Below are 12,367 nucleotides of genomic sequence, written 5' to 3' on the forward strand. Positions count from 1 at the left end.
GACCTCACGTGTGTTGGTGCCACGTGAAATGCTCCCAGTCCCTTCTGGAGTGGTTGCTGTTCGGAAGAGCATCCAGCTGTGGAAACCCTGCCCAAACAGACATCAGAGCTTAGCACAGTCCTGTGGCTTGTCAGCTCAACCCATCCAACCCATGCCAACATGGAAGACAGACATTAAACGATGATGATAATGAATATCAACAACAACAACAACGACAACATTCTCTCTTATTGCAATAAATCTATCGTTTGAAGCGTTGTTTAACCCTAGGTCAGGCCTGATCCAGCAGACTTCTGATCGAAAACATCCCATCCCTGAACATTCTACTTTTCATTCTTTTTTTTTTGTTTTTCAGGTATAAGTGCATCTAGGACTATATTATGTGATGTGATCCCACTCTTTGTTGTTTAGCCCCCCCCCCCATGGCTATCCTATCTCATTTCCTTTTTTGTTTTTCAGGTAAAATGTATCTAGGGCTACATAATGTAATGTGATCCGCCTCTTTGTTTAGCCCCAAGTTCGTCCTTATGCAGATCAAGTGTATTCTAGCCATGACCATCTCGTTTTATTTTGTTTTTCAGACACAATGTATCTATTGCTTGGCAGCATTCTTTGTTCCGATTCTCAGTCCTTTGTTGGTTCTTTGGAGGATTCCACCTCAACGGGTCCCCTACCATTGCTTTCAATATAGTTTATATGTATGAATGATTGTAAGTAGGGAGAGAGTGATCAGCTAAACTGGGTGACCCCACAACCCCCTCCATTCAGCCTGATTAAAAATGCTTTTAACTCTAATTAAATTACTAATTTCAAACTCATTAAATGTTGAAACGATTCCTTTGCTACAACAAATGACTTTTAAAATGATTAAAACAAAACCAGATCTTTCTAAAGTTTTGTATGGTTCGGGTTTCATTTTCTTTTTTTATTTACTTTGACTCACAACATATAAAACCACCTTTCCACCCTGGCCCACCACCAAATTTCGTTACTTACCTCTGTCTTAGGATATAAGTCCATGATGAAGAAATGGCAAATACCTGCAATATGGCAGAAACTATAAGGAAACAGTTTAACGAGGCCCCAGGAGCAGATCAAGGACTGCATCATCTCATTTGTCTTTCTTGTAGTTGTTTAGCCTTAGATGTTCCAAACGTGACCATCCTGTCTTTTATTTGGACGTAGTGCATCTCGGACTATATTATCTAATATGTTCTTCCATGTTGTTTAGCTCCAGAGCAGACCTTCAGTCAAGGGTGTTCCAGTTGTGACCATCTGACATAGTGTATCTAGGACTACAATATCTAATGTGTCTTTCTTTGTTCTTGTTTAGCCCTGGGTCAGTCCTGATTTGCAAGATTGTGATCAAAAGTTGTTCCAGCTGTGACCATCCTGTCTTTTATTCAGACATAGTGTAATGTATCTTCTTTGTTCTTGTTTAGGCCCAGGTCAGACCTGATTCAACCAACTTGTGATTATGTTCCAGCTGTGATGATCTTATCTTTTATTCAAGCATAGTATATCTAAGCCTACATCATCTAATGTTTCCTTCGTTGTTATTGTTGTTTTTTTTAACTCCAGGCCAATATTGATCCAATAAAATCTACCATCAATAGGCATTCCAGCCATGACCATCCCATCTCTTAACATGCATTAAATCCTTGTGAATTTTGTCCGTTTTGTACCAAGGTGGACTTAGCCATTTGTCTCAGATCAATAAACTAAGTACCAGAAGAAGTATGTAGGGGGATTGCTGTAATTGACTAAAAACTCGCCCAGAAGTTTGTGCTCCAGTCTGACCACAGTCTAAAGACTGATATGAATAAAGCAGATCTCAGTTTGTAACCAATATAACAATAACCAATGTGTATTATGTATCAATAAAAGTGATTTATTCTGTATTGATTGATTTGACTTGTGACATTGTTGAGCATGAGTGTGTTTGTGTTGGCTTGCTGTTTGCCTGGGGTGGTAGGAACTATGCATGGAACACTCCGTGGAGCAACATGGAAAAAGAAATCTGGAAATTTTCGGTAGTTCCCACAGATCTGGAAATTTTAAAATCAAGTGAAAATTTTCAAATTTGGTATTTTGATGTAATTTTTCACACTGAATCCCAATCTAAGATTCATTTATTCCCAGGTAAATTTAGGAACCATCATCATCATCATCATCATCATTATCGTTTAACGTCCGCTTTCCATGCTAGCATGGGTTGGACGATTTGACTGAGGACTGGTGAAACCGGATGGCTACACCAGGCTCCAATCTGATTTGGTAGAGTTTCTACAGCTGGATGCCCTCCCTAACGCCAACCACTCAGAGAGTGTAGTGGGTGCTTTTACGTGCCACCGGCACGAAGGCCAGTCAGGCGGTACTGGCAACGGCTTTCAAAATTTGACCATTTTAGTTGAATCAGAATCTAGGAATTGGAAGCTGCATATTTTCTTTGTGGTTTGTTACAAAACGAAAAACAAATAACAACAATATTGATTACAAAATTTGTTGTGAAAGTATCAGTCACACAACAAACAGTGTCTTTGTTATAATGAAAGCCGGGCTTGCATTCTATGCCAACCCAAGATATTATGGTATAACACATGTTGGACAAATGAATGAACAACTAGATAAGGTAAAGAGATCCCTCCTTGTCCCCTTCATTACATAAGACAGTAGGGTGAAATTTGGCTGCTGTTTCTAGCAGGTCTAATTACCATGTAGAGGTCTGCCTCTTTGGCTCATATATACATAAGACAGTAAGGTGTAATTTGAGAAAGATTTGGCTGCTGTTTCTAGCAGGTCTAACTACCATGTAGAGGTCTCCCTCATTGGTTCATATATACATACATAAGACAGTAGGGTGTGATTAGAGGGAGATTTGGCTGTTATTTCTGCCAGGTCTAGCTATCATGTAGAGGTCTCATTGGCTCATACATACATGTGAGAAGGGTGTGATTTGAGGGAGATTTGGCTGCTATTTCTACCACATCTAGCTTCCGTGTAGAGGTCTTTCTCATTGGCTCAGACACCAGACAGTAGGGTGTGATTTGAGGGCGGTTTAGCTGATATTTCTGGGGATCACTACTGTGATACACTACTGTGCCCGTCCCAGCAGTTCTATCCCCTTCTGTCAATCATGAATATGGCCCCAAGATCAACTTTTCCACTTGTTTCACTGACGTTCCACTAACATGCAGAATGCACTGGGAAGACTCTCTTGAAAGGACCAATGTCTCAATCTTCGCAACACTGATTCTCATCCCTACCCTGCAGCACTTTGTAACATGTGTGTGTGTGTGTGTGTTAAAACCTTTTGCTTCTGTACCACTAGTGTCACCTGTCAGTTTCCTTGTCAAGAAATCAACCACTTATTTTGAGCCTTCAAAACTGCAAGGAATAAGAGATTCCTTAATCTTAAAACAGGTAAGGATTAGTGACAACAAGGTTATCTAGCTGTGAAACAATACCCCAATAACATTCATCTAACCCATGCTAGCATGGAAAAATAGACATAAAAACAAGTGACCAAATATCCCTTCATTGATGATGAAGTCATTTGGAAAGCAGAACTACAAAGAGATGCTGAAAAGTTCCCAACTCTAAGGCTGTTGAGAAGGGCCTGGTTGGAAGCCCAACCTTGCAAGTTCTTTTACAGAGCTTAGAAAAACTGAAGGGCCGCTACGATAAGTGTGAATCAGAGAGGGGAATATGTTGAATAAAATCATAATAAGCTGATCCTTCCTATATTTTCTTTTACCCAAAGCCAGGAATGTTTCAGCATCTCCTCCTGTGTGTGTATATATATCACCATTGTCATTTAACATCTGCTTTCCATGCTGGCATGGGTTGGACGGTGTTTGACTGAGAACTGGCAAGCCATGAGGGTGCACCAGGCTCAAATCTGATTTGGCAAGGTTTCTACAGAACTCCAGCAGCCTGGTTCCTTCTTCATTGCATGAACCAAATACATTGTCACCATGTACACTATGAAAACTCCCTGGATGTTGTCCAACATGCCCATTGAAGTTACCAGCCACAAAGAGAAGGTCCCTGTCATTTGTCAACGAGGTAGTCTGCAAGAAGGTGTCACAAAATCTTTCTGCTCGTCAGGTAGCCCCAGCTGAGGGGTATAAGCCAAGATAATGGTTGCTAATCCATGTAGCACTAGTCTAATCTTAAGTAGTCTATCACAGACTCTGACTACCTTATCAACCCATTTCTCTGCAAGAAGTATACCCACGTCTCTGACCCCGTCAGTGTTCTCTACCCATAAAATCTTATACCTGTGAGAAACCAAGCAAAACTTCCTCTCCTCATTACTTCTTGGATGCAGCACAAATCAACACATCTCCGGTCAAGCATCTCAATGATCTCACCAGACCTACCTTTCAGCGTGCCAACTCTGAAGGTGTGGAAGATGTGGGGTGGCGACTTCCTGGGATTGGGGACAGCAGCATTATACATCTGAAAAGAAAGCTCACGTGTGTGTCTGGTAGATCTTGTAAACATACAAATAGGCTTCAACCTGCATACACTTCATCTTCATTATATTCGCTTCATAATCTTACATTCAACAGGAGAGAGAGAGAGAGAGAGACACTAGATAGGGATGGAGGGGGGAAAGCGTTCTGTGTAGTTAACTGTTAGAGGTACTCAGGAGAAAGACTTCTGGTATAGGTGGGATGGGAGGGCGCACCACAGACGACAAAACACTATGGCTACCCTATTCCCTAAGCTAAAGCTGATGTGGAACAGCCACAGACAGAGCAAGTCACTAATTAACAATCAGCATGGGAAAGCAAGTGGTTAACAAACTGAGGGAGAAAGATTGAGGAGAGTGGTGAAAGATTCAAGAATTAGGGCTATTTGAGCAAAGAGTGGAACATTTGGATAAGATACCAGGTAACAGAATAAAAGAAAGAAAGAGATGGAGGGTTCTGGAAAGTTTCTGGCTTGAAGGGTATCATGAAAGGCCTGGCTGGAGGTCCAACCTTGCAAGTTCTTTTAGAGGGCTCAGAAAAACTAATGGATTGCTGCAATAAGTGTGAATCTGAGAGGGGAATATGTTGAATAAAATCATAATTAATTGATCCTCAGCTGGATGCCCATCCTAATGCCAACAACTTTGGGTGCTTTTCATGTGGTACTGGCACCAGTGTGGTCACTAAGTACCTGCAAGATGAGACCCTTCAACTGAGTGGGGTACAGAATGGAGAGACAAGAAATTCTGATAGAGGGAGAGGAGATGGAGTTGTGTTGCTAAAGAGGTGACTACATGGCTTGCCCAGCTGGAAAGAGACAGAGAGAGAGATGTGAGGTGCAGGTAGAAGATGACTCTGAAACAGAAGAGGTGGCTGGGTAGGGTAAGTGCAGAAGAGGTGGCTGGGTAGGATTAGAGACGGGGAAGGAGTTGGAGGATGCAGAAGATGTCAGTTCAGCAGAAGGAGGAGAAGTATGAAGAAAGTAGGGTCACGTGGAAGATTGAGTTGCAGGGGGAGCAGAAGGCTTGACAGAACCTTGATTCTGCTGAGATGGACGGTTCTTCTCAAGCACAACATATCACCATTTATTTCTGTCCGTTTCATAGGGGCTCAATATCTTGAGGTCAGTCTTCACCACTTTGTCTCATGGCTTCCCAGGCCTTCCTCTTCCACACATTCTTTCCTTGGTTACAACTTCTTTATGCAACCAATCCTCAATCAATCCACACCACACAACTATACTAGCACGGTAGCCTTCCCTCTTGCACACCACGTCTGATGCCGCTTATACTATCTTTTTCTAGGCACATATTTTATTGTACATGCATCATCGTCATCATCGTTTAACGTCCGCTTTCCATGCTAGCATGGATTGGACGATTTGACTGAGGACTAGCCATCTGGTTCGCCAGTCCTCAGTCAAATCGTCCAACCCATGCTAGCATGGAAAGCGGACGTTAAACAATGATGCACACTGACATTGTAGATCCATCAGAGAATACTTTTTTTCCTTCCTTTCTTTCTAGTCTTTGCATGTCTTCTGTATTCACAGCCCAGGTTCCACAACCATGTAGCATCACCATTTGTGCACAGGCATCATACAACCTGCCTTTCAGGGTAGATGTTACCTCAAGGGGAGAGTTAGAATTCAGTGATAGAATTAATGATTTAGAGAACTGGAGTTTAGACTCAGGTTTCTCTATTTAGAGAAGATAATCAGAGAGATATTTTAATGTCCGTCTCTACACACCAGCAATGAAAGTAACTCTGGAATTTACGTCTGGATTCATTGAGCAATGAATGTCATGCTCTCTATACTTTCTCACTCTCACCTCTCTTTCACTCAATCTCTCTCTCTCTCTTTTTAACTGTATTTCACTCTCTTACCTCTCTTCTGTTTGTTACACTCTCTCTCTCTCTCCCTATCTCTCACTCTCCATCTCTTTCGTTGCAGTGGGTCCCGATTGCCAGATGCAGTAATGTCCGAACTCTGTCAACAAAGGGATGACCTGACCATCGACACAGATGTCCACCTGGTCAAAACCGACCTCTTCTCGGCTGACGGCGTTGATGACCACTCTGTCATTGCGCAGGCACTGACGGTGTTCGAGGTGGACAGCAAGAAAGATGCTGAGGAAGAAGAGAACGTGAAGGAAGAGGAGGAGAAGAAGGCGGAGAAGGTGCAGCGACCGCAACGCAAGCGGAGAACAAGTGCGAGGAACGCTGCCAACCACACCGTCACCACGACAACCACCACCAATACCACCAACACCACCATCAGCAACCTCTGTCCTCCTCTCACTGGGTCGAAGACAGTGACGACGGTGTCATCATCGTTACAATCATCGTTAACGTCATCTTCATCATCATCACCATCACCAGCATCACTGGCGTCAGCGGTGGTGACAAAGTCATCCAAATCATCCAAGCCATCACTCACCATCACCATTTCCACCACCAACAACACCGCCACCATCATCGCCAACAATGCTGCTGCAGCCGCTGCCGCTGCCTCCTCCTCCTCCTCCCTTGATTCCACACCCCCAGCCAGCACCACTGTTGACGCCACCACCACCACCACCACCACCTTTACCACTGTCACCGCCACCACTAACTCAAGTAGTAGTAGTAGTAGTAGTCCTACTGTTGCTACCAACACCACCATGTCAACAACAGGGACTCTCTGCGCAAATGCTGCAGCCCCCGTCTCTTCCGGCATGGAAGCTGACTCTACCAACAACAACAACAACAACAACATCACGCACACCCCTCCCACTACCACAATCAACCCCTCCACCATCTTCACCACCTCCACTGTCTCTACGTTCACTTCCACCACCGCCACCACCACGGGCACCACCTCCGTTGCCAGTACATCACCAATTGCTGTGGTGACCAGCCAACTGTCGCTGTCGTCACCGACGGCGATGGCAGCAAACAGCCAAGATTCCTTCACGCCACCTGCCCTGCAATCCCCACAGAACAGCACCTTCCCTATGTCGCCGCAGGCCCAGTTTCCCGACCCCGTGCATGATCTGCCCCCCGAGTTACTCCAAGCCGGTTGGCGAAAGTTCTGGAGCAAGCGTGAGAATAGGCCTTACTTCTTTAACAAAATCACAAACGAGTCCTTATGGGAGATGCCAGTTTTTGGCCAGGTAAGCAGCTTTCTTTTATTTTTTTATCGCCTCCAAAAGGCTTTTGTTACTTCATGTTTTCCTTCTTTGCCGCAATTATCAGTTATCAACATCATTACTTAACATCCATTTCCCCATGCTTTCTACAGCAGGATGCCTTTCCTGCCACCAACCTCTACTTATTTCCATACAAGGTAATATTTCCCAGTGATCAGGCATGTTTACACGGAAGACTGGAAGAGGAGACAACTTGTGTGATGGTGTCGTTCATTTACAACTATTACACAATGTCAAGACAAGGAGATAGTAACACACACACAGACACACACACATGTATGTACCCTTATACCTCAGTACTACAGACTAAAAGTGGGGAATATCAGTCCGATGAAGCCGATTGTCTGTTGGTACCAACACTGAGGTTAGGATATGTTAGGAGTGACTAATATCAACAATTACATTATGAAAGACAGAGGAACAAATAGAGTACTGTACTTTTAATGAAGCCCACAATCCAGTCTGACAGTGCAAAGGACCTGTACACTGTCAATATATTCTTATACTACAGTAAATTCAATATTTTAAAATTTTAAATCAGACTTACCTTGGGTGGTGAAGAGGTGTTGTTGATATGCTGTGATTTTGTCCACTGTTTCCAAAATCTGTTGAATGAAGCTAGTGTCCCCCGACTGTCTCCCGTGCTGGTGGTACATAAAAAGCCCCCATCCAAACGTGGTCAATGCCAGTGCCAGTGCCACCCGACTGACTCCCATGCTGGTGGCACATAAAAAGCACCCACTACACTCTCAGAGTGGTTGATGTTAGGAAGAGCATCCAGTTGTAGAAACTCTGCCAGATCAGATTGGAGCCTGGTGCAGCCTCCTGGCTTGCCAGTTCTCAGTCAAACCGTCCAACCCATACCAGCATGGAAAACAGACGTTAAACGACGATGATAATGATGATGATGGAGGTCCATAGTACTGAGGTATGAGTGTCTATGTGTGTCTATACATGTTTATATTTTTATATTTTTATAGAGGATATGAGGAGTCTTTGTCTGGAGGAGGATCTTTATTTGTCTTCTTTTTCTGCAATTCATTGTGTAATATGTTCTTATTTATTTTCCTCCCATTTCTTCCCAGCTGGATCCTTTGACTGACCCTTTAGGAATCAGCAGTCCTTCTTCCAGTGGGATGGTGTCCCCAGTTGGCCAGGCCCCTTTCAGCAGGTCAAGCAGTATGGAAGGGCCGTTGCCTTCGTTGCCAGTCTCTGGTGAAAAACGACGAGCGAGTTCAGAGTTATTTGCAAGTCCAACAAAACGCATGACTTTCACTTACAGGTGAGACAACCCTAAACCCTATTCTCTCCTTCCAACACATTCAGGTTATTCAAACCGATTTCTTTATCAATTCGCATTGTCTTCAGTGAACCATTCAGCCATAGTCCAATGACTGAGAGTAGTAAATGGTGAAAGATGAAAGATTTAAAATATTTCTTCTGATCCTTGTGGTTTTCATTAATGTGTAACTGACCCTTATTTTTCAATCCCTATGCTTAATCGTCAAAGTTTCCATCCACAAGTGAACGTCCCTTATTTTCGGCCCCTGCTAATCAATCATTGTAGTTTTCATTAACATGTAACAGACTCTTAATTTTTTTCTTCTCCTTCTGACCCTTGTCACCTTGATTAATCTCTGACGGATCCTTATTTCTAGCCCCTACTGGAATTTCGATATTGCCTCGAATGCAGTGATGTACGAGAGGGCCCCGTGTATGCTGCCTCCAGTGCTGCCTGAGATTGAACTTCTGCGTGCCCAGTTGGTGGCCAAACTGAGGATGAACTACAAATGCTTGTGTAAGACAAGAGAAGGTCAGTAGAAACCCTTTCATCACCTGGCTTCAAATGTTGTTGTACACACACACACATCATCATCATCATCATCATCATACGTCTGTTGTTCATGCTGGGAGGCTGCACCAGGCTCCAGTCTGATTTGGCATTTTTTTAATGGCTGGATGCCCTTCCTAATCCCAGCCACTCCGAGGGTGTAATGGATGTTTATATGCGCCACCGGCACTGGTGCTATTTGCATAACACTGGTATCTACCACGACTGTGATTTTGCTCAGCTTGATGGGTCTTCTTCTCAAGCACGACGTAATGCCAAGGGCCTTGGTCATTGCCTCCACGAGGCCCAACACCTAGCTCCTAATGTATAATAATAATAACATAAATACTAATTTTTGAAATAAAAGTATTTCAATTAAAATACAATTGAAACGAATTTCTTGTCTGTCTGTTTACAATAGATATACATTTTTACCAGTTCCTGGCACCAGTGTCGCCTTCCTGGCTGTCCCAGCGTTGCCTTCCTGGCTGTCCCAGCGTTGCCTTCCTGGCTGTCCCAGTGTTGCCTTCCTGGCTGTCCCAGCGTTGCCTTCCTGGCTGTCCCAGCGTTGCCTTCCTGGCACGTGAAAAGACATTCGAGTGAGGTCATTGCCAGTGTTGCTGACTGACTCCTGTGCAAGTGGCACGTAAAACACACCATTTTGAGCGTGGCCGTTGCCAGTACCATCTGACTGGCCCTCGTGCGGGTGGCATATAAAAGCACCCACTACACTCTCGGAGTGGTTGGCGTTAGGTAGGAAGGGCATCCAGCTGTAGAAACTCTGCCAGATCAGATTGGAGCCTGGTGTAGCCATCTGGTTTCACCAGTCCTCAGTCAAAAAAATTGCAACGGGGGTGATGCAGAGATTGAAGGGAAGAGCAGGATGAGTAAAGCAATGTCTGTATTCCAACACCTTCATCTGATATAAAGACTGACCATCAGTGAAGAAATACTCGTTTATTGTTATACCAACAGCCATCTTATGCCCGTAAAACTTAGAAGACTGAAGATCTCTCAGTGGCTGGACGTCTTCCATCGATGTTGCCTATGTTCAATTCAGGACAACTCTTACTGGGACAGAGTGAGAAACGAAGATGTGACGGGAAGTTTGCAGGCCATGTTGACTAAGGGGCAGATACAGGCTTACTGGCCGTGTGCTACGATTTCCGCAGGAAAGACATGCTACCATTTTGATGGAGTGGACGCCGGGTGGATTAAAGAGACCAAGTGGAAGACCAAGAAAGACAAGGAGCAGTATATTCTGGGATGAGATGATAGAGGTGGGAGTTGGCCTCAAGTGGAGCCTGGAGAAAGACAAGCAATTGAGATGTCTTGTGGTTCAGACAGCACTGGAGAATCCAGTAGCTAAGGGTGTTGGTGTAGAGAAATTAAGAGGGGTGGGGTAACTATCATGTTTGAGATTATCTCCGGTTATCTCCCTTCGCATGACAAGCTCAGGATACAAAGTATATGGGCAACCTTTTTTTTAGAGAAGCGGACCGTATGAGACATGGTTCGTCATTAGGTGGGCCACACTACAAAAAGGCAAAAAATTCAAGGTAATTTTTTTATTTAGATGTATCATTCAGGAAGTTTCATGGGCCTCAGGTTGTCTCTCATATATTAGTTTTAAGTCTGTATCATCATCATCATCGTTTAACATCTGTCTTCCATTCATGCATGGGTGGGACGGTTGACCGGAGCCGGCCTGGTCTTTTTTTTTTGGCAGGATTTTTACAGCTGGATACCTTTCCTAACCCCAACCACTCTTCAGAGGGGACTGAGTGCTGAGAGCCTGATAGCACAGGCAAGGTCATTTTTGGCAGGTTTTTACAGCTGGATGCCCTTCCAAATGCCAACCACTTTATAGTGTAGACTGGGTGTTTTTTTACATGGCACCAGCACTGCTAGTTGCAAGACAAATAATTTGGGAGGGGGCAGGGGCTTTGGAGGAGGTGATTCGATGTCAGATGATGCAAGGTTAGAGCATGACGGAGAAACAGAGGCAGAAAGAGGTGTGATGCTGCAGAGGAGGGACATGGTTACCCAGCCAGAGAGAGGGAGAGAAGAGAAAGAGAGGGTGGTTTGGCTATCATTTCTGAGTGACTGCAAAGACCTGTCCTTGGTTGCTTCTGTGCTGATGTGTGCGACATGAAGTGATATGTGTGTGTGTGAGTGAGTTTGTGGTGTGTTCTATGTGTATGTATGTCTGTGTTGTGATGTGATGTGTGCATACTCAGTGTGGTGTTGTGTTTTGTGATGGTGAGGTGCCCCAGGAATGTGAGAAGCAATGCCTCTTATTCTACACACACCACATTGCAGTGTTTCTGGTTGTGTTTGCAGATATCGACGCCCCCAGTGAGTCGTTCAATCGCTGGCTGATGGAGCGGAAAGTGTGTGACCGCGGAGCCGACGCCATGTTGCCATCCGATTGTAACAGCGAAGTGTCCCAGTCGATGTACCGTGAAATCATGAACGACATCCCAGTCAAGCTGAGCAACCCCAAATACTCAGGTGACGTCAAACGGCAGCTGGTCAACTACGCAGAGGCAGCAAAGAAGATGATCGAATCAAGGTAAGTTTAAATCACATTGATGGTCGTTGTTATTGGAACAGAACTATGATTAAAGACATTCCAGATATGACTATCACTTTTGTCTTTTGTGAATGAACAAATGAATCTAGTCTTACATCATTCACCATGTCTTTCCATATATAAAATAGTAAAATAAAAATATATTAAGTTATTGAAAATCTAGGCCTATCATATTTAAAGTCCTGAGATATTGTATGTTCTTCACCTTTGTTGGTTTATTATCATCCTCATTGCTGTTCGTGTTGCTCTGTTCCCTGAGTGTCGTCAC

At 44.0% G+C, this 12,367-nt stretch overlaps 1 protein-coding gene across 1 annotated transcript in view; it reads left to right on the forward strand.

Moving 5' to 3' along the window:
• The window catches only part of LOC106878158 (mRNA (2'-O-methyladenosine-N(6)-)-methyltransferase), a 38,329-nt gene that overhangs the window by 4,702 nt on the left and 21,260 nt on the right, over positions 1-12,367 (forward strand). Inside the window, exons 2-5 of the mRNA XM_089346069.1 lie at positions 6,436-7,636; positions 8,758-8,954; positions 9,331-9,485; positions 11,847-12,078. Of these exons, the coding sequence (XP_089202195.1) occupies positions 6,461-7,636; positions 8,758-8,954; positions 9,331-9,485; positions 11,847-12,078 (1,760 nt within the window). The 5' untranslated portion in view covers positions 6,436-6,460. The remainder of the gene's footprint in view (positions 1-6,435; positions 7,637-8,757; positions 8,955-9,330; positions 9,486-11,846; positions 12,079-12,367) is intronic.

Source organism: Octopus bimaculoides, chromosome 30, assembly GCF_046866305.1.
Source record: "Octopus bimaculoides isolate indiv1 chromosome 30, ASM4686630v1, whole genome shotgun sequence".
NCBI lineage: Eukaryota > Metazoa > Mollusca > Cephalopoda > Octopoda > Octopodidae > Octopus > Octopus bimaculoides.